At 36.8% G+C, this 27777-nt stretch overlaps 1 protein-coding gene across 1 annotated transcript in view; it reads left to right on the top strand.

The window, feature by feature from the left end:
* The window catches only part of dlg4a (discs, large homolog 4a), a gene marked incomplete at both ends in the record, with an annotated part of 38909 nt that extends 12937 nt beyond the window's left edge, over positions 1-25972 (top strand). Inside the window, 20 exons of the mRNA XM_079247415.1 lie at positions 5360-5416; positions 15025-15078; positions 15629-15679; positions 15818-15942; positions 17442-17611; positions 17768-17904; positions 18554-18698; positions 19186-19321; positions 19482-19638; positions 19781-19883; positions 20563-20677; positions 21823-21999; positions 22205-22247; positions 22337-22367; positions 22736-22783; positions 22892-22993; positions 23171-23343; positions 23640-23749; positions 23870-23961; positions 25866-25972. Coding sequence (XP_079103541.1) covers positions 5360-5416; positions 15025-15078; positions 15629-15679; positions 15818-15942; positions 17442-17611; positions 17768-17904; positions 18554-18698; positions 19186-19321; positions 19482-19638; positions 19781-19883; positions 20563-20677; positions 21823-21999; positions 22205-22247; positions 22337-22367; positions 22736-22783; positions 22892-22993; positions 23171-23343; positions 23640-23749; positions 23870-23961; positions 25866-25972 — 2133 coding nt within the window. The remainder of the gene's footprint in view (positions 1-5359; positions 5417-15024; positions 15079-15628; positions 15680-15817; positions 15943-17441; positions 17612-17767; positions 17905-18553; positions 18699-19185; positions 19322-19481; positions 19639-19780; positions 19884-20562; positions 20678-21822; positions 22000-22204; positions 22248-22336; positions 22368-22735; positions 22784-22891; positions 22994-23170; positions 23344-23639; positions 23750-23869; positions 23962-25865) is intronic.
* Positions 25973-27777: the final 1805 nt, after the last annotated feature.

Raw genomic sequence — 27777 nt, forward strand, 5'->3', positions numbered from 1 at the left:
CAGTTTCCATGCATGTGGTATTTACTACTATAACTAAACATTAACACTTCCACCATAAGTTCAACCTGGGTGTGTGCCTAATTATAGACACATTTTATATCATTGTATGTTTCATTTAGGCATGCTTGTAATTTTCATGAAAACATCACAAAACTAGAAAAGCCCTCGGAGAGCACAGACCTCTGCCAAGCGGCTAATTTCCTTCCATATTGTGATTTCTATCCTGTTATAGTCCTACATTAATTTTATATGTATAAACTATATGATTCCCAGATACAACATATTGACAATCAATCCACAACTTCATGACAATATTGGGATGTTTGTTGCATGTTTGTTTCTTAATATGTTCTCTTGCAATAATAACAATTCCAAAGAACCCCCAATTTTTTCTGTTCTGGATCGCAGTATCCAGAATAAAATTAGATCCAGATCCAACTTTAAGATCTTGTGGGAATTTCTCCTGTATTTTTTGACCAAGCACCCTAAAGATTTATTTTGGAGTTTTCAGTACATAAACTGAAAATTACCTTATCTTGCAATGATTTAAAAAAAAAAAAAAAAAAAAAATCTTTCAAAACATTTCTGCATCCAGGTGATCAGGATCACTCCTAAAATGTAGCTGAAGTTAGATCAAGACCCATCCTCAGGAAAAACTTATAAAAATCCATCAAGTAGTTTTTGTGTAAAGTTGCTCACAAACAAACAAACAAAAAGACAGATAGACAGACATACAGATAAACACAGGCAAAAACACAACCTCTTTGACTGAGGTGACAATAAATGTGTTTTATAATTCAGATAAGATCATAAATAGCTGAATTCCCTCAGAGCTTATCCTTTCTGTTGTCATGCTCAGTTGTCCAAAGAATATACATCTCAGGTGGTAAAACATTTTTTCATCATCTAACTTCTTCACCTCCTAATTTACAATCCCAAATCCAATAAAGTTGGAACATTGTATGAAATGTAAATAAAAAAGAATGCATTGATTTTGAATTTGGTTGAAAAAATAAAAAGGGAAAAAGGACGATCTGGTTATTAGAAGCGTGAAGATTCAAAAGCCAGCATCTGTGATGGTATGGGGTGTGTTTGTGCCCATGGCAAGAGTGACTTGCACATCTGTGAAGGACCCATTAATGCTGACAGGCATAGCTTTTGGAGCAACATGTGTTGCCATCAAAGCAACATCTTTTTCAAAGAAATCCTTGTTTATTTCAGCAAGACAAGGCCGAGCCACATGTAACAGCAGCCTGGCTTTGTAGTAAACAAGTGTGTGTGCTGGACTGGCCTCTCTGCAGTCCAAACCTTCCAACCACTGAAAATGTGCTGCAGATTATGAAGCACAAACTACAACAGCTGAGACCTCCAGCTGTTAGGCAGCTGAAGTTGTACATCAGAAGGAATTGGAAAAAATTCATTTTACAAAGTTTCAACAATTAGTGTGCTCAGTTCCCAAACGTTCAGTGCTCAGTGTTGTAAAAAGGAAGGGCGTGTGAAATGTGGTAAACATGCCCTATCACAGTTTTTTGAAAAGTGTTGCAAATTGATTGAATATTTGCAAAAACAATCACGTTGATTATAAAATAGCTCATCTTTGCAGTATGTAAAAATAAATACGAGTTAAAAACAATTTACGATAATTGCATGCTGTTTTTTTTTAAAATTTATTTACGTTTTACACAACGTCCCAGCTTCATTGGTTCATTGGTTGTACTGTATGTTCAGCCACCGCAAACTCACACAGAAACTTTCTTGATGCCATAAAATGTTTGTTGTGGCAGATGTACTATTCATCCATGTTTAAAAGTAGAGAGGAAAAGTCCTAAACTAAACAGGGCTTGTCTCTATCAACCAAAACATGAAGAAAATTGGAAATGAAACAACTGAAATTATTTCAATTAGTTTTGCTCTTTTAATCGATTTGCACAGTAAATGACAGTCCAATATGTTCCAAGAAAAAACAAAGGGCAGAAAAAAACAAAAAAAATATATCACTGAAGCATGTTCACCAATTCCATTGCACATTCACATTCACATTAGAAAAATTATAAATGCACACTACCAAATAATGAAACACTCCAGGGTTAGCAGAAAATATCAGCAAGGATGAAGAATCATGCAAGAGAATGTTTGACTTTCTTTCTGTATGCATGTTCTTAAACAACTGTGTATGGTGACTAAAGGGTTATCTCCTTGAAAAATATTACAAGCTCTCTTTATTATTATTATTATGTGTCTTAACAGCAAATAATTTTGCCATGATATTGATGCCAATAATGCAAGTGTAAGCAGTCTGCACTTTTGCATCAGAATTTGTCAGTAGGAAGCAAAAATGTAAGTCAAGGACCATCGCTTGGCACCTAAAGAGAAGCTTTGTAAACATGCAGAGAATGCAAGGTCCCTGGCATGAAAATGATCTTTCATCTTTATAACCTTGTAACACAAAGTGTGTCTTGCTGGATTGCTGTTGCACACCAGTCAGTCAGCAGTGCTTACATGACATAATTTTCCACATCATTTATGTATACTGAGTTTATCTTAGTATTCCTCAACAATTGTTGACCTATGTGTATCCATTTAGCAATATAATATCAAATCAGTCAGTTCTTTTCTTTGCACAGTAGTTTACCTCCAGCTGGGAACTTTGTTGTTTGTTATTTTATGTTTTTGGCAGGTATACTACATTGTGTGTATTGGCTCTGTCTTGAAAACCGTCACTTTCTCTGATTAATCAGACCCATCATGAGGGGAATAGTGAATCATAAGATCAAATTTGCCTCCATACCCCAAACTCACTTTTTCAGGGAAAATAGGTGGTTTATGTCCAGGCTACAAAAGTGTCTTACTTCATAAGACCTTTTGGCACATCTAATAAGTGTATAAAAACTTTTTCTCTATAAATTAAATGACAAAGTACAACTACATTATGAAAAAATGGTCCATTTCTGTCAAAATCTCCCAATAGACACAATGGAGACTTCCCACATTTGCTCAAAGGATATTTTGGAGTTCAGGAAGTTTGATGAATCGAACATGTGTGTGACATAAAAAATGCTGTTTTATAAAAAGCAGCCAGTCTGTGCAGTGGTGGGAAAAAAATCTAACTGAACTACACCAACAAGAATATAGTTATTAAGATACCTGCACTGCAGAAAAATTCTGTCTTGAGGATATTTTCTCTTTCACATGAAAGAGGTGCATGTTGATGTTGTTCATGATGTTTGGGGAATGCAGAATTGGCCCTGTTTCTATTTCTGGGTTATACTGCTATTATTTATGAAGTTTACGTTTTTCTTCAGGGAGAACTGAATGCATTATGAGGTGAAAAAGGTCTGAACTCATTCAAAGTTCATTCTGCATCCTATAATTTAAGTGGTATGAATCCTTCAATAGTTCTAAAACAACACTCACAAAAGTAAAACTGACTTCAGACAAACCTTGCTTTTTGTCCCTCATGAGCCCAGCCCTCATATAAGTATCACATTAAGAGTGATATTTTGTTGTGTTTTATTACTTCCTGCATTTTGTTTAATGCAAATGTAGTCTCTTTCATCCAGGGTTTAGGTTAAAGAATGCTTATTTTCAGGTCATTTTTTCAAACAGCCTTTACTCTGTTAACTCTGGCCGCTAACAGGATATTGAACAGTGGCGCCCCAACTAAAGCTTTTGTTATGTTAAGGCTAAAATCTGAACAAACTTCAAGAACATAACTACTTAAAATGTCTGGAAAGGCCACCTTCTGAGAGTGGAATGGCCCTTTGATGGTATGAAGCTGGTGTCAGTTATTGTTCCTGATAATCCAGTACCAAAACAAAGTTGGTTTTATCAGCTTTCTTCTCTGACAATGATAAATCAAGCAGGTATTACACGGTTGTTGTAGAAGTCAGACTCATGTCAACAGTATTCTACACTCCACACATTAGCCAAACTGAGTAGCTAAGGAGCTTATCTGCTGCCGATTCATGTTTTATAACTTTGGAAATCTTTTTTTTTATAAAATGTGTGACCTGACCTGCATGGATAAGGCAACAACTGCTTATGTTAGATGCTTGGAGTCACATAACAGTTAGACACATGAGGCATGAGCACAGAAGTGTTCCCAACCCAGCAGAAAGTTAGAATCTCCCAAACAAAACCTGGGGTCTACACTGGTGTCTTGACCAGGATGACTGCACTCCTCCATCTCTTTAAGAATGTGCACAGCAGACCAGAAGGAAGCTCATTTCAGCCTCTTGTATTCACTATCAAGTTTTGGCCACTGCTTACAGCTGGGACATACTAGTTTAACCAGTTAATTAAGAGCTTCACTTTTTAACTCTATCTTGACTGATACATTATTGCAGACGTTGCCCCAATCAGCTTGTTGATCTCTTACTCTGTTCTTCCCTCACTTGTGATGAAAAAGACATTGAGTAGCTTAAATGCTATTCAACCATTAAGGTTTTTAAGAGCTCTTATCTTACCAATGTAAAACCCATTAGCTTTCTGTGCCACAACCACACAATGCATGTGCAAACATTAAACAAAGGAGGTCAACTTCCACTATTGCAGTGATTAAATTCCCTGTTAATTGTTGCAATTACTCTGGGAACTGTGTCACTGTGGTGCAGCATCTTGCCTGCAGCCATTTACTCTTCCTTATTTCTGTAAAATAGTATATATATATCTATTTGAGTGATAGGTATAATTCACATAGACAAAAAGCTGTGGCAATTTAGTTCATTGTTTATGGTGAATTTGATCAAACTGAAATTGATATGATAATTATTATAATTCTACTTGTTTTAAATGTAGTTTCTGCCACTGCTGCACCAGAACTGCCCCCTACCATGATGACCTCATGGTAGCTCAGTCTCAGCACTGTGGCTTATGACCCCTCTCGCTTCTGCATGGACCTCAGTTCCCATTTCCAGATAATTTAGTAAAGCTGACTATGCATAAGGGGGGCAATTTGAAATTCTTCAGCTCCAAGAAAAGTCTTAATATGTATGGGGGGGGGGGGGGGGGGGGGGGGTGTTCATATATTAGTATAACTTATGTGTATAACAAGAATCAGTGCATTATGTGATACATACAAAACAGTCTTACCAACAATTTCTTTATCTGTTTGATTAAATATGTTTTTCATTCATGTTGTAATAACTTGTGCATAATAATTCCATGCACCGCTGTACACAGTGGTTATTTAGCCATCATATACGAAGCACACGATGTGCACTGGATGTAGATTTCCCAAAATTGTGCATTTGTTAGTTGTCTGAGGAGGAAAAAAACCTTAAAATTGTACCCCTTGCCCCTCCCTTGTGCACCTCTGCATGCCCTGCACAATTACCCTCTCCCTTCTGTTGTTTTGCAGCCTGTGTTGATGTCTACGGGACACACTCCAATGTACACCTCTGCTGTTTCCACACTGGTAAGAGCATAGCAATCCGTGTTGCGCCGGTCAACATTGCAGTTAGCTGTATCATCATCAATCACCATCAGCAGTGTGGTTTAAAGATTGCCGCTTTGTTTTTACTGGATTTTGTGGCTTGCTGTGTCACTGCACAAAGACAGCTTCCTATTCATTGCGTTTTCATGTGTCAGATTTACGAGGTCATGAATTTCTTCCATTATATGTATGTTTGCATACTCATTCAAATCTCTCTGTCTAGCAGATTCATTCTGCATGTGATGGATGCTTAGTTTTAGAAAAATCACACAAATCAACTGAAGAGTATCAAAATAAATTCCTCATACTGTTCATTTTATAATACTTCCATTGGTATGTATTTACATTTACATATGTTTGTAGATATGTTTATTTCTCAAGAATCTGTTTTATCAGGTTGGATTTGACACTTGCACAAAACTCTACTTTACAGTTAGAAAATAAAACTTAACGCCGATAAGACTGGGAGATCAAACTAATAACACATCAAAATTCATTGGTGTGTTGAAGATATAATTTAGCATAAAGCTTTAAAAGAAAAATATAGATTTTTTGTAGAACAGATTGAGACCTGTAGGTGTCAGTGTTAGACTACACAGAGTGAATTGCATAACCTTGAGAAAATGACTATGGTCCATTAATAACTTTATGATCAGACAGGTTGCATTAGCATTAAATTCTTTGACTTTGTTCCAAGGTTAAATGTTTATAATCGTAAAAGATTTCCCTGCAATGTCATGCAACGCTATTAATTATTTCTTTGAACTTTAAAAAAAAAACCTCAAATTAATCCTTTACAAATATAATGAATTATAAATAGAAATGTTAGGTTGAGGTGTGGTATATTATAAACACTTAAAAAAACAAAAAAAAATTGGTCATCATTTGACTTCATTGTCTGACTTCATTGTGAACTGTTGTCACATGCATTCTGCACTGTTTTTGTACGCTTGCCCAGGCTTTGACCAGATGCTGTGTAATAGTGCATGCTTGGAATTAAATGCCTTTGCATATGGAAGAATCTGCACCCTTCTACATAAAGTCATCAATAAAAACGATGGATATACATTAGTACAGTAAACAGTAGTATTTTATTCTACAGATGTGCGCATTCAATTTTCCACACTGGTTAGGTAAAGTGTACACTGTCTGAAAGATGCATTGCAGTAATGCCTTTGTGTGTGCCTGATGTCTTTGCAGCCGGCATACTGCCCGTGTGGATGTCAGTGATGTGTAGGCAGTGTCGTCAGTCTGTCTCTTTATTGCTTTAATGGTGTGAGGTTTGCCAGTACCACTCCAGGCCCCATTGATTTATGGGTAGGATTGTCTCTGGAAGCTCTGCAGTGGCTTGGAGAGTGAGAGTCTTTGGGTTATGTACATGTTTTAGCAAAGATGTGCTTTAGCTTTAAATGACATCATTTTCTTTTTAAAATCTGTTACGTAATGTAATTAAAAATCTTTCAGGTTCCACATAACTTTTGATATTGATGCTCATCTTGAATGGTGTGTCTGTAAGTCCACACTGAAGACAGGTATGACATGTGCTGGGTTTAGTTTATGCTGCTGCTAATTAGGCACAAATGTAAGCAAAACTACATTGCAATTTCAAAATTTGTATATAATAAAATATCTTTTATACATCGATTTTCATAGATATATAAAGATATACAAAGACATAGATTTTGTTTCAAATAAACAAATGTAAAAATGAGATAACTTTTGTGAGAGATGAGCGTATAAAAAAGTTAACATAATATTAACTAATCTATGGATTTAAAAACTCCAAACTTTATCCTAACAAGATTACATCAGTTTTTATTTGCCTCATAGAAAAATATAGATGTGTAAAATGAAAATGAAAAAAAAGGAATCAACAGACATTTGGTCAATTTCTGTATTCCATAAATAATACGTACACACCACAAATACTCATCATGGTCAGAAGCTGTAAGTGTAAAACTGAAGGTTGAGGATAAATTAGAATAAATTCCCACAACACTGACACGATTACAGAAATCAGCTACAGGGAGACCATCTGCTCTTTGTTTGTTGTCATGTAACACAGATATTATTTTAAAAGCAGCTAACAGTTTCAGACATGTTGTTATTATAGACAGCCCCTGCACGAGTTTGAGAATTTTGGATTGAGGATACTTGTTAATTATTTTTTTTACACTAATCTCAAAATACAATAACCATTTAATTGATAATAAACTATGCTTTTGCTTTTTTGTCACAGCTTGTAGAGGATTTGGAATCAAATGCAGGGGAAGAGGCAGGAGGGATACTAGAGCAATAATTTAAGGTTTAATGAAAAAAACAACAAAACAAACAAAAAACGAAAATGAAAATAGACTTTATGTGGAAATTAAATACAGGGATGTATATACACACTGAGGTGAACTTATTAGGAGCAGGTGGAGGAAATTTGCTAAACTTATGAGGGCTATACTAAAACATGAAACCAGACAACACTGAGATAGTTAAAACCGATATGATGGTACTACAACAAGAACTAAACCAAGAATTATCATGAATTTCCAAATTTAAATGTGTGATTTTTTTTTTTTTTTTGCTATATCCTATAAGGTAGAGAACAGTGCCATATCCCCCGATTGCAATGGATTCAGAAATCCTGTGTCCTTTGTTATTCAGTTTTTGTTTGGAAGTTTCCAATGAGGAGAAAAAAAAGGTAATATGTTTATTTGCCATCATTCAATAAGGAAATTGCATGAGACTTTCTAGTTTACTATAATATTCATAATAACATATAAAAATCATGTTTGTCATAAGAAAATTAAAAAGAAGAAGAAAACTAAAAAAAAAAATATAGATAAGAAAGCTAATTTTATGGTAAAGACCGATGGGTTTAATAGATTATTTAGTAAGCAGGGCTGCCAATAACCAGTATGTCAATGTTGCAGTGTTTGTTTGTGTTTTTTATGTCCATCAGTAATCAGAGCAACAGTCAGTTGCCTCAAAATGATGCAAAAATGTTTGTGTTTCTCCTTATTTGAAAAGAATATTCAATATGACATACTGGACACCCCATTATATCTGAGTGACAACATGCAGTTAACAGAGAACTCAAACCAGCCAGTATGTATCAAACTAAATAAATTTTTAAAAAAAAGAGTGATGCATTTCTTTCTTTCCACACTACAGAACTATAGAATCCATCTTTGAATAAAACAATGAACCCATTTCAGATAAGTTTAAAGCTTAAAATAACAGACGCAATTTTTAGTCATAACGATTTAGCTGCTATTTTCTGTTCTGTACTTCTTTACTGACATCCTCACTCTTCCTCACACTGCTGTGTGGTCAGCATTTGGCTCCAGTTTTCATTTTTTTCCATACTCCTGACTTTTCTTTAATAAATGTTTAAAGATGTCCCTGCAGCTTTGGTGTAATTACCATGCAGCCACAGCTCAGGTCCCTTGAGAAGGAGAGAGGAGTGAGACGGATGGAACAAAATGCACTCAGAAAGAAAAGGAGAGAGCTGTTCATGCCCAGTACAGTGAAGGCTAGAAATCCTAACAATTGGAAGGCTGAGAAAACCACTGTAGGTTTAATGGAATGAGTTTATTCAGCAGGATGAGAGCATCAGCTGACTAGCCTGTCCTTCAGCATGTCCTTACTTAAGTGATGCTTGCTGTACATGCCTCTGCATGCTTTTGTGTGCCTTGACAATGTATTTTATGCTTGACAGTCTGTCTGACTTGCAGAAAGACGGTTTAGTTATGCAAAGAAAAATTACTTTAAAAAGTGGATATTTTATGTTCCCTCATAAACAGGTAATGTCCCCTGCAGAAATGCAAGTTCTGGCTTTTGTATTTAAATAATTGCATTATGCATGGTTTATCTACGTGTAATTTCTTTCTGAAATGGAGACACCAAACAACAACAAAAAAAAAGAAAGAAGAAAAATCATTTGCCAAACTAATCATCAGATCTGCACTCTTGTCTTCAGTCCTGCGAGAAATTTCTTGACTGACTATAGAATTGGAGCTTACAAGCCTCCAGTCCCCTCTCAGTTTCCAGCGCTCCCTTGGACGAGTCAGGCCAGTTTAAGCAGCCTGTCCTTCCAAGTTCACTCAAAGAACAATTCCTCCCCCTCTCAAATCACTAGCACAGACATCATACAGAGAGACAGCTAATTAATCGCCATCAAACTTCCCTGCTTGCTTCTCTCTCCCTCAGCAGCAGTGATGGGAGGGGTGCAGAACAGTGGCAGCAGAAAATATGAACTGCATCCTCAGTGAGCGCCGACCAGCAGCAGGGAGACACTGAGATCGCAATGCACAGTCACAGAGAGCGAAGGACGAGCAGATCTGTTTGTTAATGACCTTTTGTGTCCTGGATGGATGATTTTTGAAAACAGACGACAAGATCTCAGATAACTATGAAACTTACTGGCAACAAATCCTTGTGACCACTCAGGAACTGGCGGATGAAACTGAGCTTCCTCAAATGAACTCTGCATTGATTCAAGAAGATGCTGATTGGGATGTGCTTTGTGACTGGATTTGAACTTGTTTGAAAGGGTTTCCTATGTCTTAAGGCAGTTTTAGTTCAGAATTATTTTTTTATTTGAATTGAGTGGCGGCTCAAAGGTTATGTGCTTAGTTAAAATAGATATCTTTTAAGTGAGGCTGTTGGAGTGCTCTGTTGTTTTAGACCAAATGTTATGGCAGGGCCAGAATCTATTGGCTTACCTGCAATTGTTCTTCAGTGGTACTTTGTGAAATCTTTAAAATCTTCTTGTGTGTACAATAGCATACTCTCAGAGGTTGTGTTTGTCAATTTGGGAGGTCACCACAGTTTTCTACACATTATAAGTAGTTTAAATTTTGGACCCGAGAACAATGTTCATGTCTGTTTGGTATGCCAAAAAGATGGGCTGCAGATTTCTCAACAATGTTCGGAAAGCCAAGAACTATCGACGTCATCTAACGGTAGGCAAAGTTTTAAATATGTGCAAGTTACTCATTTCCTATCTTTTGCTTCTCAAATTTATCTTTTTTTTTTTTTCATGGTAACAAGGTTTGGTTTTGTAGCATATTCACTGATGCAAAGTACAAGTCAAGGCTGTGGCTACTATTAAATCACCACGAGCCTGAAAAATCAAGGTCATTATAGAAATTTAAGGCCTGCTATATTGCTGTAATATTTGTTTTGATATTACTTTTCAGTCTTTACATATACATGAAATTAGATAAGGAGCCAACAACTGAACAATTAGCATTATGTGACATTGAGCTCATTGAATATGGTAATATAGTAATGTTGTAATGTTTTTCTGCTAATGAGGGCAGAATCTGTATGCTGGTCAGCAGGACATTCGATGTTATGTATTTGAAAAGGACATGTGGTCCATGTGTACAGCACATTTGTATGTTTAACTGAGGGGTGGGAATGTGCCAGCCATCATTTGAAGTGATACATTATTACAGGGTTAGTTGTAGTGCAAGCCATGTTTTTTTGTTTTTTTTTTACCATAACCATGTTGCCATAAATACCTAACTGAGTCATTTTTTTTATCTGCTAACCTCCAGCAGACAGTTTGCTTAAACATGTGGACCAGTTGTCCTGTGTTTGGTTTTAGTACAGGTGGAGCAGATGGTCCAGAATTTGTGGTTGGCTTGTTTTTTGTTTGTTTGTTTGTTTGCTCTCTACGCAGTGTTTTTCTATCTCTTCCCTGTTCTTTGTCTACTTTCCTTTCTCTTTTATTTTCCCTTCTCTTTTTATCCTTTTTCTATCCTCTCCAGTCAGGTTCAGCAGTAAAATGAAAACTCTGTAATACAAACACTTATTCAAAATAAAAACAAATTCGATACATAAATAGGAATTCAGATTATCAATGGAATCATTAAATTTATAAAGCTCCTCTTTGCAAAGAAAATTCCCTCAGCAGAACACAGCTCCCAGACCATCATTCTGCTTGTTTCAACGCTGGACAAGGAAAGGATAAAAAGAACAGCAATTAAACAGCAGAATTTAAACAGGATATTTTGGACTTAAAGGTAGTGGTGGTCAAGAATGGACACAGTCTTGTGTCTTCCACTCGGTAATGAGTTTTGGGATGCCTCTTTTATGCCCTCTGACCTTCAAATGCAGACTTTTTCTCCTAATTAAATATGACATAACAGTCAAAATGCAACTTTATCACGAAAGGCTTAAATACTCTCACCCTACAGAATAACTTTCAACTACAAAAAACTAGATTACTGGTCATGATTTACTTTTTCCACTACAAGCAGCCAAGAGCCTGTTGGAGTTTCTGGTTGTGCAAAGGTAAAAGTTCAATATTTTATTTGAACAAAAAAAAAAAAAAAAAAAAAGTTAAAATCTTAAATTACAGTTAGACGTGGTCTATTAGAGTTGAGGTCACTGTCTTGTAAGGATGGGTTTTACATCTTAAAGGCTTTCCATCTTATGAAATATGTAGAAGAAACACAACATTACACTCTCTTTAATGCAATATTTACTTTTATCCATGTCAGCTAAAAAAAAAACCCCAAAAAAACATGATTTGATTTGAATGTAAATTTACTGGGTTTTTGTTGCATATTATTATAATATTAATGTGCATATTATTCAATCAGAACATTCTTGGTTTATTATAAAAGGCAAGCATTTTGACCATAAGTGCACTGTATATACATGTATTAGGGTCTGGGTATGAATGCATGGCAGTGCTTTCTGCACAGACATGCCAGAGAACAGCTAGGTTGAATACCTAGTGCAAGTATAGGTGAGCAAGTTCAGCCAAACACTGTAAATCCGAGCAGCCCTAATGTTGGAAGACTTGACGGAGCAGAGTGGGAGAGAAGGCTCTGTCAGTCCCTGCAGGGAAACTGTCTGCACCAGGCTTAGATTTCTGCTAGCTATACTCATTATTTCTTTCTCTAGATAAGGATGTATTTGCCAATTGGACACAGTTACACTTTGAAGATCTGCACATGCACTGTTATAATTCAGGACTGCAGTCGGAGCACTTTGGCATTTTATAGCAAGCTTTGGAAAGTTTTTTTTTTTTATATATATATCTTTTTACAGGGTGTCATCTTTAACATTTTAATGGTGAATATGTCATTCCACAATTATGATGTGAATTGTAATAATAAAATTACCTTAAAATATAAGTTTGTGACCATTTGTGGTGAACAGGTGAGACTTGTTACAAAATACAGTAACTTAACCTTTATCAGTGCTTGATACTGTTTGGGTTCAAGATTGCTCACTTGGACACAAACAGAAACTGCCATAATTATCATGAAAATACAAATTTGTCATGAATCACTTTCTATCAGTTATTATAGTATAGTTATATTATACTATAATTACTACATACTATATATTATAGTATAATAGAAAACTTCTGACGACCTTATTTCCTGCTTCCAAATACTGGCATAAATGCCTTAAATGACTTATATTTTGCCTAAGTATACATAAACCCATCAGCTAGAGCATGAAAATCATTGACCAGTTCTATAAACAATATTGCTTTCAGAAAAGCCTGATGACCATCATAGTTGATGTGTTAAAAGCAACAAAAATGGTCGCCCATATGATCTGAAGGATTTTGACATTGTCAAATCGAGATGGTTTGTCAGAGAGGAATTGTGTCCCACTGGTACTAAATGTAGTATTTAGTGGCCAGGTTCTTAGTGTTGCCTGCCATTTACCCTCAAACGTGATGCCTAAAATATTGTTGCCAACCATAAAATCTGTTTCCAGTGTTGCCTGATGACAGTTGCAATTCATCAGCATCAAAGTAATGCTCAGGAGTTCTTGTTTTAGCTCAATCCAAATGTCTTAGACACAGTTTTTTGGGTTTTTTTTTACTGTAAGCTCCATTTCATCAAACTACATTTTAAGTATTTGGTGACATAACCCTTATTTTTAAATCCAAGCAATAAAAAGGGTTCATCTTTGTCTTACAAGGTGTCTGACCTGTTCTCCAATCAGAATATCATGGAAAGAGGACTTTAAAGATAATCTGAAAAATATATTTGAAGTTCAACCTCCATGTAATCCTCACAGTGTAAGACAGTTCAAAGTGGTAAATTAGACTCACATTTCAAAAGGCAAACTATCCTGCATTGCTAAGTTAGCACATTGTGACATTGTAACAAATGCAGGACTGCTGAAACGAGTCCTGCATTTATATTTTCCATAGAGGCTATTTATGCTACAGCCTCTCACAGGTATCAGGTGACAAACTGGACCGCATACAATCTGATTGTTCTGTTTGGAGTCACAAGAGAGGAATAATTTTACCTTGTTTCTTTTCTTGTTTCATGTCCCATGCTACTCAGTTGGTAAGAAACAGCTTGACCCATTTACACAGCACTTAGCAGTCATGATGCTCCAAAAAAACAGAATAGAAAATGCAATACTCATCTTTACATTACAACAAATATGGATTCGTTTTTTTTAATAGTCAATTTTTTCTCTTCATCTAGAATTTGTAAATACAGATGTTAAATACATCCTGACTGGTCATAGCTGCTATTTTATCATTTTATTTGAAATTCATCTTGTATAACCAAGCGGTGTTGCATTTGGAGTATCAAAGTGAAAACTGTTGGCATTACATCATTTACTTAGTCTAAATTTGATGCAGTTATGTTCTTAAAAGCTGAACAAATGATTTCAGTGTGGCTGTGTTGTTGTTTGTGTGTATGTCAGAGCTGTCAGGCCTGTGAAGGTCAGCAGGCTGATTTTATACTGCTCTTTGCTGTTGTAAGCACTTTAGATGTACTATCTTTTCCATGCTAATCAGTGTGGTGAAGAGCGGGCTGCATTCACAAGATCAACACAATAGACTTTATTTACTTTTTCCGGGACATTAGTTAGCTTGTTGATGAAAGCAAAAAAGGAGAAAAAAAACATGAAGTAATAACAATTTTTGTGAGAAGTAATTAAATGAAGATGTCAAAGATATGTATAGAAGTTAATGGTTCCTTTGTCATTTGTGCTCTTGTTAAAATCTTTATTCCAACATTTTTCAGAAAATTTTACTCTCCTTGCCACAATAAAGCATCTTAAAAAATGGAGGCTTGGGAGAGCTTAGAGCAGTGACACATCAGTCTTTCTTTCCTTACATTTTACCATGCATCCAAGCTGGAAGGTGCTGCCAGCAAGGGAAGTGAAGATGCAATGGCGTAATGAGAAGGACTCTAACACGGATGAGTTGGCAGGGAAAATCATGCCATTAAACCTGAAACATATGTATGCCAAACATCCAATTCTCTCCCTGACCTGCTGCATTTTCTATTATTTGTTTTAATATTTTCCTCCCGGTGAATAATTTACGTCAACAATGAGATGCAGTCTGGATTTACACGTTATATAAATCGCACTGAGTGTGACTTGGACAAAATGTTTCTGGAGAAATGATGAGAATAAATTATTATCAAGCAAGTTCTGTTCATAGCTGTTGTGGATAATTGGGCTGATTGCACAAATAAATTAAAATAAAATAAAATAAACCGGAAAGAGTTTGAAAACAAGCATTCATTATTCTTGTGTGCCTTATGGCCATTACTTCTAAATGTCTCTTTTCTCTCTGGCTCCAGGGAAATACTCCTCCAATGGTGGTGAACACTGACACTCTTGATGGCTCCCCTTATGTAAGGAAAAGTTTAATCTTCCCTTTACTGTATCATTTTGTTAGGTTCAAACACGTGACTAACTAAACTGACTTCATATGCAGTCTTTATTTTAACACCATTTTCCCCCAGAATCCAGGTAGGTCTGGGTAATTGTACTTTAACTTGATTTACATTTGGTATTACAGAAAATTACTACAATTTGATTCAGAGTTGCTTTATCGATGCCATGTTGAAAATGGAAAGTAATAAACAATCATGTTTTATGTGAAAGAATGAGACTTCGCAGTGAAACGCCCGCCTTCACGCTGGGATATTTTTTGCACTGCAACAGCACTAAGAAAAGTTATTTTCTGGGTCAGACAACAAAACTTTGAAGTCCCTTAAATTAACTCCTCTTCTGGGACTTTCTTATCAGAAGAGGTAGGCTTATATGGGTAGCTAAGATGCTCAACAAGAGGTCAAATACAATATTCTGTAAAACTGTACTGAAGATTTATAATCATAACAACATCTTGAAATCAAATCTTCTCCATGTGAAAGTGACTAACCTCTCCTCCTACTCTGGTAGGTAAATGGGACAGAAGGAGAAATCGAGTATGAAGAAATCACACTGGAAAGAGTGAGTCTAACCTTTAAACTTTATGCTATGTTTATGATATATGGGCATTATTATTTCCGTCACACCCTGTAAAGGTGCCATCAGACGCCCTAGAAGAGAAAACTAATAACAGAGTTGTGTTTGCATTTGCTGCTGCAGGGTAACTCAGGTCTGGGCTTCAGCATAGCAGGAGGAACAGACAACCCTCATGTGGGCGATGATCCCAGTATCTTCATCACTAAAATCATACCAGGGGGAGCTGCAGCTCAGGATGGACGACTCAGGTAAAATTTACCCACACTAAGCTGTGACTTTTTGAGTGCATGTCCCTGCTCCTAGGAAATTTGGATCTAAACATAGATAACTATTTCCTTTTTTTATACAAGCAAACAAGCTTAGAAAATGCCCTCAAGTATGACTTCCCATTTTGTTTGTTTTTTTTAAAGAGCAGCTTACTGTAGTGCAGCCTACTACCTATCTGGCACTGATATTACACCAGAGAACAGCCACGTACTTGATTTAGTTTTTTTTTTTAAGTATGCAACAGTGTGTTTGCTTTCTGTTTTTTAGTTTTATAACCAAACAATCTTCCTTTGTAGAACAAAGACCCGCACAACATCAGCATATTTAAAGAAACTGGGGAATTTAGACCATAAAACAAGATTGAGAGGGATCAAAATCTCATAAGAGTACAGGAATATGTAATATAATGAATATTTTCATGCTGAAGACAATGGAGACAGATTTGCCTTTCTAAGTAAATATGACTCTTATGCACTTTGCTGCAATAAAAAAGATGTGCACAGAAGCATTCTTCCCTCCACAGCTGACCTAAAAATGTCCATCTGAAATGACTGTATGAAGCAGAAAATGCTCACATTGGCCTGAATGCATTTTCTGTGGCCTTTACTGTGTGCCATAAGCAACACATCTTAAATACCTCAAGGGAAACACTCTGAACTTTACATGAAAAATGTATAGAATCCTTCAGCTTGTCTGTCTTGCTGTAAGCCATTTATAGTCTGAACAATTCACAAAAGAAAAACACTGAATGTTTCAATAACTCCAGCGATTTGTTGAAAAAAATCTTTGAGCAACAGAACAAATATGCTGTAAGGCTTCTCAGGTGCTTCATGTAAGTAGGTCCACGTTTAATTGAAGCTAAGTGTACATCTTTACATAACAGAAGCAGAAGTATCTCATTGTTTGATAAAAATGTTCAAAATTAAGATGCTATGACTGTTGTATTCTCTACAAACATATAATATCGCACAAGAAATATTCACCTGAGATGGTGAACGTCGACACAGACTGCATTGGAGTGAGTGATGTAGTTTATTTGTTAAAATACCAACAAGCCTTGATATTTATTTCACCCTTTAAAATTTCAACACACCACCATTTTTTATTAGATAATATTACAATACAAGAACATACAAAGAAACTTTAAGGACTTTGCATAAAATACAGCTGTCATTGTGCCGCTGAAAATCACTTTTACTTCTCATATCAAGTACTCATTCGTTTTACAAACACAGACACAAAGAGACCAGCTAGATTAACTCAAGGAAAAGATTTCACCTCCTGCTCAGATACAGAGATTGGGAAATGCCAGATGTCTGCAGTGAAAGTGAATCCCCAAAACAGCCACAACTGGAGATTAACCGTTTCTGACCTCTACTGGTGGAGGATTACACCCTCCATCATCAACAAAACAAACTCCTGCTGTGTTTTCCCTTTCCCACCTACATTCCCCTAACCTATATCTCTCTTTATTTCTTAGCGTGAACGACTGCATCCTGTTTGTGAATGATGTTGATGTGAGGGAGGTGACACACAGTCAAGCTGTTGAGGCTCTTAAGGAGGCAGGTGCTATTGTCCGCCTCTATGTTCTCCGCAGAAAACCAGCAGCAGAAAAAGTCACTGAAATCAAACTGATCAAAGGTCCTAAAGGTATGTGGAAAAGTGGACCGGTGTTCAGCATCGACACTTTTGTGTGGCGCCTTGTATCCAACTAAGCTGTGCCCTCTGGGTTTAGCAAATCTTCTCTGTGTTAACCAGCACCTTCTTTGCTCACTCCCAGCTTTTCTCATCTCTTCCTTTTCTCAGGATTAGGTTTCAGCATTGCTGGAGGGGTGGGAAACCAGCACATACCAGGAGATAACAGCATCTATGTCACCAAGATCATTGAAGGCGGGGCGGCTCATAAAGATGGGCGACTGCAGATTGGGGACAAGATCTTAGCGGTTGGTCAATCAAATATAATAACTACTCAAATGCACACATAACACCTGTGCACATGCATGTCAGATTCTCACCTTTAAGGACCATGGACACATATTCACACATTAGCACATTCACATATTGTGTGCTTCTGCAGCAATGTGTAGCATTGAATAAATATTTAGTACTGTAACGCTGCCACAACGTTTTCCAAGCAGCACTACTGCCATCTGCTGGGAAACACAAAAACTTCTCATCAGCTGCTTCAAAATGGAGCTCGGTTTCTGCTAAATGGTGTCTGAGCCAATGCTTTACCTTTAAATGGGTCATGACAAGATCCCTTTTGCTCACAGGGGATTCTGGACAAACCTATCAATAACTGTTGTGAACTGATAACTTTATGCAGTTCGACTCCCAACGTTTTGTGCTGCAACAAGCCAGTAAATTCTCCTAAATCAGGCAATTAAAAAATATTGATCAAAAGTCTTTACAATGTCTAAATAATACACCAATTTATTATAATGTAATGAATATCTAATTAACTTAAAAATTATAATATGTACATGTAATTTTGATTTTCACTAACGTTGTCTGACAATCCAAGCTTCGCACCTGTCAGCTGTGTCAGTTTGTGATCCTGCTTGTGTTTACCCATTTGTCATGAACAATCAGGTGAACAATGTGTGCCTGGAGGATGTCATGCATGAAGACGCAGTCGGGGCACTGAAGAACACAGCCGAAGTGGTTTACCTCAGGGTGGCCAAGCCCAACAACCTGTTCCTTACCAATTCCTACAACCCTCCAGACCTCACGAGCAGTAAGTTTGTCTTGTTTTCTGCACGGGTACATTCGGTCTGCAAGTTCACCTGGTCAACATAAAGCTAGAAATTTTATAGCCAGGTGTCTTGCTATTGAACAGAATGAATTTCCATTACAAAAAGAAGAAAAGGATTTGGAACCAAAAAAAAGGGAGGAAAAACGTGTTTTTTTGTGAAAACTAAGTGCTGAGAAGTACAAGAGAGGGTCTTTTCTCTGCTTTCTACACAAACACAGAACATTTCCTTTGACCTGAATCCATGTCTTAATGAATATCTGTCCTCATTTAAAGCAAAACCCTGAGTTTAAGCCTGTTTCTGCAGTTGGCTTTCATTAAAGGGGGAGTTAGTTTTATCACACTGCACATGTGCATTTACTAAAAAGCAAAGAAAAGCTAGAAATGTGAGCAGTGATGAGGTGTCTTCTCTTTGTCTACAGTATTGTCCTGGTATATGATACTTCTTTTGGTTTTATGTGTGTTTTTCCAGCATATTCCCATATGGATACTGAACTCAGCCATCCCAACTATCTTGGATCAGATTACCCACAAGCCCTCACTCCCACCTCACCGAGTCGGTTTTCTCCTGTTTTGCACGGCATGATGGGAGACGATGACATCCCCCGGTGAGCGGTGATGCTTGAACTGCATATTCTCATGCATAATGGATTTTTATAAGCAGCAGATCATAGAACGATTACATCTGTTGATGTCATTGTTACTTTGTTATTTAATTTCTATAAGCAATAAATCAATTTTCGTTTCATCCATCTTTGATCTTTTTAGGGAGCCTCGCAGAGTTTTGATCCACCGAGGCTCTACAGGTTTGGGATTCAACATTGTTGGAGGAGAGGATGGTGAGGGAATCTTTATCTCCTTCATCCTGGCAGGAGGGCCAGCCGACCTAAGTGGAGAGCTTCACAAAGGCGATCAGATTCTGAGTGTAATGAAACTTTTACCTTCATAAATGTGACACAAAGACACACTTGCGTATTTTATATTAGCATTTAATGGTGAATTTCTGTTTAGTTATAAACACTCCTGCTCTATGTGTGTGTGCCTGTATGTGCATGTGTCTATATCAGGTGAATGGTGTGGATCTGCGTATGGCCACACACGAACAAGCTGCTGCAGCACTGAAGAATGCTGGCCAGACTGTAACTATCATCGCTCAATACAGACCTGATGGTAAAATTACTTCACATATTCTCATGCACATGAAGAATTAGAAAAAAAGACAGATTTTATTTCTATTAATTCTAGTGAAATGTTTTACTATTTTTACTAAAAATTTTGAATATTAAGTTAGCCACTTAGTCTATTGTGAACTAGTTTTGTGTGTTTATCATGGTTTATGTATTGGGACAGCAGGGGTTCAGGTGGTAGAGCTGGTCAGCCAATGATCAAGAGGTTGGCAGTTTTAATCCTTGTGTCGCTGGGGAAGACGCTTCACTCTCCTTGTCTGAATGTGAGGGATGCTTAAGGTGGTCACTGAGTCCACTGGCTGCGTTTCTGTCAGTGTGCACAATGGAAGTTGTGGCTAACGCATGCTTACAATCACCAAGGATGAATGAGGAGTGAATTAAATATATGTATATATATATATATATATATATATATATATATATATATATATATATATATATATATATATATATATATATATATATATATATATATATATATATATATATGTATATATATGTTTGTGTGTGTGTATATATGCATTTGTTTTTATTTTAAACCCAGGAACAGATACGTATTAAGTGAGAAAGAAAGGTCGTCATTCTATCTCTGTCAGAGTTGGAGATAAATCTAAAATTGTGGGCCAGCAGGGGTTAATATATTTGTGTTTTCTCTGTTCCAGAGTACAGTCGTTTTGAAGCTAAAATTCATGACCTGAGGGAACAGCTGATGAACAGCAGCATGGGATCTGGAACCACAACACTAAGGAGTAACCCAAAGAGAGGCTTCTACATCAGGTCTCATATTTCAAGTTGAAATAGTAGCTTTCATATGCACTTTAAGAAGCAACTCAAAGGAGGAACTAAATTTCACATAGCAAATATTAAATAACTTTATGGTAATGATAATATTTATGTTACTTTTCTGTTTTATTTGGTTAGACTTTTAATGATAAAGTTGCAGTTGTTTAATCCTGATTAAACTTTTTAGAGCTCTTTACAAACACACATTTGCACAAAAAGTCCAATTATATTAAACCAAATCCTTTGGCATTATATCATAATAACCTTAGAACAACCTGTTATTTATAGAGCATCATTATGGGGCAACCATGATTAATACAAGAATAGCAACAAACTTACGGGGCTAAAGTCTTCAGTCTTGGCCTTACAATTAATATTAGGATTTTTTGACTGATAATGAATACAAAGGGCCACATGTAGCAATGCAGACAATGTTCAAGCTACTAAGAGTGGCACTAAGTGTGTTGAAAGTGCAAGTAAAGACAGTAGGAATATATAGCATTATAATAATTAAATTTAAGCAAAACATAGTATTTAAACATTTGTGTATACATATATATATATATATATATATATATATATATATATATATATATATATATATATATATATATATATATATATATATATATGTATACACAAATGTTTAAATACTATGTTTTGCTTAAATTTCATTATTATAATGTGTGTGTGTGTGTTTCTTACGTTCTACATGTCTTATGTGTTAGTGTTTTTTTGCTATCTATTCTTAATATGTACCAACTTATCACTTATTAGTAATAAGCTGGCACATATTAGAAAGTAGGAGCCATCACGCAAGTAGGAGCATGGATCTGATGCTTCTGCATATTTTCTTCCTCGGATATCAATGGTAAAAAGAAAAGAAAAAAAACTTTTAACTAACAGCTCCCAACCCACTTTTGTTTTTCTCAATATATCTTTTTGGTTCATGTTCATGAACAGCTTGAACATGGCTTGAACAGGATCAGAATATTTGTAATCTACACTACTGTCGTGATGAAAATGTATACATACCACATACCTATGTCCTTAACCTAAAGACTTTTAATAATATGGTTAGATAAACAACAGTTCTAATGACTTGTTGAATTTCTGCTTTTTATTTTTCTGTCCGTTAGGGCTCTTTTTGACTACGACAAGACTGCAGACTGCGGCTTCCTCAGCCAAGCTCTGGGTTTCAGGTTTGGAGATGTGCTGCATGTATTGGACTGTGGAGATGAAGAGTGGTGGCAGGCCCGTAAAGTCAGCCCACAGAATGAGGCTGAGGAGGTTGGCTTCATCCCCAGCAAGCACAGGTCAGACACTGAGGATGTATGTGTGAGGCAAATTCACTGTATGGTGTTGTGTTGTATTTCTGTAGCTGTTTATTTTGATTAAACTCCAAAGAAATCTGTTTGTGAAAACAATTGGTCAGGAAGCCATGTTTATTTTTCTGAAAAACATTGTGTGTTCTGTATTTATATGTATTCTTTTTTTTATCGTTCCTGGTCATCTGTACAGGGTGGAAAGAAAAGAGTGGTCTCGTTCTAACACCAAAGAGAGGGTATGGTCTTCCTTTTAAACTGTTTAGATTGAGCTTGCTTCTTTCAAAGCTTCTTTAACTTTATGAATCTGGTTTTGTCTCTTTTGCAGGATCATGGTCGAGACAGCTTGAGTACTCAAGGTCAGTGTGAACACAGATGTACTCTATGTTGAGAATAAAATCAACCACATACACATTTTACCAACCTAAATTGATCAAGATGGTGAATTCCCTTAGGTTCCAAATGTGAGACTGTGGACAAAGAAATATGTGTGCAATAAATAAGCACTTTTATCTACAAAATTTAAAAGCTTACTTCCTCTCCATGACTGTCACATACTTTTTCATACCAGTACTGGCATTTGAATTATTTCTCGCCTCCTTTGGAAAAAAAAAATCAAACTAAAATCTGATTTATACAAAACCACACATGCTGACACACACCAAAATGTAATTTTGAAGTTGTTTAAAGAAAAATGTGACTAAATATTTCTGTGTTCTGTCACCAGGGAGGGATAAAGCTTCGCACAGCTATGAGATAGTTACTCAAGTAGAAGGTAAAACCATACAAAACAATGTCTGAAGGCCAAAATTTTTTTAAATTTTGCTCTCATTCTCTTTGTGATTAACTCTGCTCCCTTTCTCCTTCCTTTCTGCTTATAAAGTACATTATGCGAGGCCCATCATCATTCTGGGTCCAGTGAAGGACAGGATAAATGATGACCTGTTGTCTGAGTTCCCTGATAAGTTTGGATCTTGTGTCCCGCGTAAGTAATTACGCTGTCACTCATGGAGACTGATCTGCTCTCCGTTTTTTAATTTGATGTCACTACTGCAACCTGCAGCAATTTTGGTGTGACGTCTGCACAGAAGTAATTGTTTTAAGATTCACAGTGGGATGAGCATATGCAGAGCTTGAATTGTTTCTGCTCTCCTTTTGACAGACACCACGCGACCCAAGAGGGAGTATGAGGTGGACGGGCGTGACTATCATTTTGTGTCGTCACGAGAGCAGATGGAGAAGGACATCCAGAGCCATCGGTTCATTGAGGCCGGCCAGTACAACAGTCACTTGTATGGGACCAGTGTTCAGAGTGTCCGTGAAGTGGCTGAGCAAGTGCGTAGCAACATTATCTGTTAGAAAAATTTTTTTAAAAAAAATAGATGTAGTGAATGTATTAACTAAATTGAGCTAAACGTTTTTATTTTACTAATACCTGCATTATCCAGTCAGATCAGAATCAGCAATATTATTAAGTTGTGAGGAGTGAAGTATTTAGTGTTAGCAATGCATAATAAAAAAAAATCTAATACAGATTGCCACTTCTTGTGGCTTATTGTAATTTTTCTAAATTAGCTATTTTATAAAGTGCTAATTTGTTTTCCATCCCTGCATGTGTGAACGAGCAGCAGGGTAAACACTGCATCCTGGATGTGTCAGCCAATGCAGTGCGCAGACTACAAGCAGCTCAGCTTCATCCCATTGCCATCTTTGTCCGGCCTAAGTCACTGGAGAATGTTCTGTATGTATTCAAATATTTCCTCCTACAATTAAAGTGATATGTTTGGGTGACAGACTATAAGTATGTTATTCACCGTGAAAACAGGCATTACAATGAAAGATTTGTATGTGACTTTATCAGAGAAATCAATACTCGCCTGACAGAGGAGCAGGCCAGAAAAGGAATGGACCGGGCTCTCAAACTAGAGCAAGACTTCCTCGAGTGTTTCTCAGGTAAGATTAGATAGAAATGATGAGGACAAAGAGGGAAATTCAGAGTGAATAATTGATGTGTCAACTCATATCGATGCAGCAATATGAGAATTTTTAAGCTATTAGCAAACTTTTAAGCACGACTGTCTGTATAGTCTATACTTAAGTAGTGTGTATATATGGACATGGATTTATTAAATTATTTACATATCCACAGAATTCCATTTAACATGAAATAACAGTCATGTAAAAAAAGAAAGTTGGAAGGCTTTTTAATGCTTTGGCTTTGTCTATGAAGACATCACTGAAAAATACTGAGAATAATTTACTACTCCATATAAGGTCAATACAACTTCGAAAAATTGAGACTGTACAGAACTTTTTTTTTTTTTTTTTTTTTAAAGAATTAAGACTGAATACTGCCTTTAAATACCTCCATACTCCCTCCATTATTAAAAGGATATGTAGCAGCCAGGTGCTTCTGATCACATCCACTTGATTAACTAATTGTGAGTAAACGTGAGAACCTCTATAAAAGCACTTGTTTAGACAGTTTGTCTGTAATATTCTTGTGATATTTAAAAAAAAAAAAACAATTTGGGGAGACATTATTCATCTCAGAGAAGCAGTTGTTGCTGTCTGTCGCTTGGTGTTAGATTATAATGTCATTTTACAATATATATAAATTAATGTGTGTATGTAGCTTTCAAGAGCTAACACCAAAAATTCTACAGGCTGTTGTCAGCATGCTAAATGCTAAAGTTCATGACAGTACATAAGAAAATAACAAAACAAAGATGGCTTGTTTGGAAAGATTGCCTGGTGAAAGCATCTTGTCACCTATAACATGATAAATTAGTTTAGGTTTGTGTTGTTGCATCCAAACAAAATTGCAAGTCTTCATTAACAATGTCTTTTGGACAGACAATAAGATGACAGCAATCCTTCAAGTGAAACTTACAACAAAGATAATATTATAATAATAGTTAAGAGAACAGCAGAATGTTATGCCATGTAAGAAACTATTTCAAGTTGTTGCTTTAAAATTGTAAATGTTATTAGATCATATATATCATATAGTTAATTAATCACACCATGCTTTTGCATCTTTCCTATTCCCTATTAAATACACAATGGCAAAGTGTGATACATTGTATGTTGATGTTCAGTTTAGGCTATATTTTTCTCATTTTAAGTCCTAATATATAAACTTAAGAAATGCAAGATGAACATGTAAACATAAAGCTATGTATCCAGTGCAAGAATTTAGAAATGACAGGTCGTTTGTATTTCAGGTCATTGCTATTTTCCTGTACCCACTTAAGGAGCTGATCATATAAACATTTCGCAGTTGATCCTTTTCTCGTGTTTTTACTGTTTGATGCCAAAGCTTGATGATGACAAAATAATCCTCCGCCTCACTGATAAGCTTCTTCTGCATAAATTTAATAAATGAGTTAAATGGAAAAACCAGTGCCTTTTGGGAGGACTCAGAGCAATTTAACATTTAAGAGATGCAATTAAGGCAAATCTCAGCAGTAGACAGAATACAGATGCCAGGTTTGCTCCTAAATCTGTTGCTGTCTGCAATTTCTAACAGTTGTGGAAATATTTTATCAAACACGAAAAGAATAAATATGTAGGGAAATGTGTAGAAATGTGTCGACAAAAAAAAAAAAAAAAAGTGCCTGTTCTTTGATGCATTGCAAAATAATGTTTGTAACCGATTATTCTACTGACTCTCTAGAAAACACATCTGATAAACAGCCGTCATTTCATTTGTCTTTCTTGATCTTCCCACCTAATGTTTCCATTTGTGCTTCTCATGGCTTTTCGTCTGTCTTTATTCACCACTGTCTGTGCCATTTTCCCTCTTTCCTTGTTGTTTTCTTTCCTTCTTTCACTCATGCTGTTTTCTGCTGCAGCTGTCGTGGAAGGGGACAGCTTTGAGGAGGTTTATCACAAAGTAAAGACAGTGATTGAGGAGCAATCAGGGCCTTACATCTGGATCCCCACTCGAGAGAGGCTGTGATGCTGCACCATGCCGACCACCCCCTCCCTCACAGCCACCAACCAACACCACCCCTCACCCTCACAGCCAAGCCAGCCTCGCCTGCCTGTCTGTCCTCCAGTGAAGTCAGTGCTTTGGCAATCACTGCAAATGACACCGAGAGACCAATGCGTACAAACACAGAGACTGGAACAAACACTGGAACTGACACAACAAGGCAAAGAAGGATACCAAAAAAAGAGACTGTGACGGATGCGAATACTGATGTGTGATGGAGAGGAAAGATCGAATCAGTATTCCACTTTAAAGGAGCAGGACTGAATATTGAGACCCTGTTCACACTTAGCATTAAAATACACCTTGGATACAAGCTGTGACTGCACCAAAAAACTTATGGGAGCAAATGTCCTAAACCATTTACTGATGCTAAATAACTCGTGTGTGTATATGTGCATAATATGCATTTAGATGCAGTTGCAGTTTCCAACCAGATGAAAAGCAAATGAAGTAGTATCCGATCTCAAGTGAAGCCATTTTGATATCATTTTGATGCCAGGTGTGAACTGCAGTCCATATCATGTGGCTCGCTACAGAGTTAAGATCAAACTGGAGACAATAGATCTAAACAGGGCTTGAAAGAGAGCAGAGGGTGACCCAGCAGGGATGGACCCAGAGGTAGTAACACCACCTCATCCTCTCCACCCAAGTATCATCCCTATTAAGTGACCACCTCAATGAACCAATGCCCCCTGAAATGGAGGTGCTTAAACAGACACTGGCCCCTCTTTTTATACTGCCTCCTGGCCTTCTGTCCTCCTCCTCTTCCTGTCAGCTCTGCCTTGTTTCAGAACAGGAACGGGGGAAGACTGAGAACAGGGGGACCCAAATCTTGCTCAGTCCCTCTTGACCAGGAGTCTGTTCTCAGCAAAGACCCACTTTTTGTGAATCTCTCCTTGGTTTCTGGAGTGAACTCAGAATAACACCTCAGTGACCAAGACTGACGTCTGTTGTATCGCCCATCTTCAGTATCACAAGGCATTATTTAAAGGCAGTTCAAATAATTATAATGATTAAAAACTCATTATGCTGAATTTGTGCATGCATCTTCAAAGACGTTGGAGACAGGAGAGGGACTCAGTAGGAATTGTTTTGTTTTTTTTAAGGAAAGGTACAAAGTAAAGGTGTGTTCTCCTTCTCTGCCTTTTTATTGGGAAGGAGTGTTTCAGCATGTCTCATGAAGGGAAAACAGAGAATTGGTCATGAGAGACTAGTCCCGAGCGAACTACATGCTCTAACAGTTTTGCCTCTACTCTCTTATGCACACACAAATACTCACACAAATCTAGCGACACACACACACACATACAAACACACGTAAAATTATAACTTCAGCTGTAAAACCTGACACACTCCTTGACAGGGGTGCTGGTTGTTCTGACCTGCTGGTCAGAATCCAGGATGAATGTTATCTCTCCAGGCACAAGCAGCAGAGCTCTTAGCTTCAGCGCACCAACCTGCTGGTCACTCTTCCAAAAGATCCCCCTCAGCCGCAGACGTACACACTGTTTCCAGTGGCCACGGTAAAAAAGCCATGGCGTGTGTGTGTGTGTGTGTCTGTGTGTGTGTGTAAGTATGTGCGTGTCTCTGCACAGTTGTGCACATTCATGTGTGTAAACTCCTCTGTATGATGGGGGAGAAGGTCTTCTTTTATTAGCTCTCCTCCACTTTTCTCTGCTTCTTTTTCTGTCTATAGTCCACACAATTAAACCCTAAGTCAATAAGTCTTTCAAATGGCAAAAAACTATATATATATACATACATATATA

This window comes from Telmatherina bonti, assembly GCF_933228915.1.
Source record: "Telmatherina bonti genome assembly, chromosome: 10".
Taxonomy (NCBI): Eukaryota; Metazoa; Chordata; class Actinopteri; order Atheriniformes; family Telmatherinidae; genus Telmatherina; species Telmatherina bonti.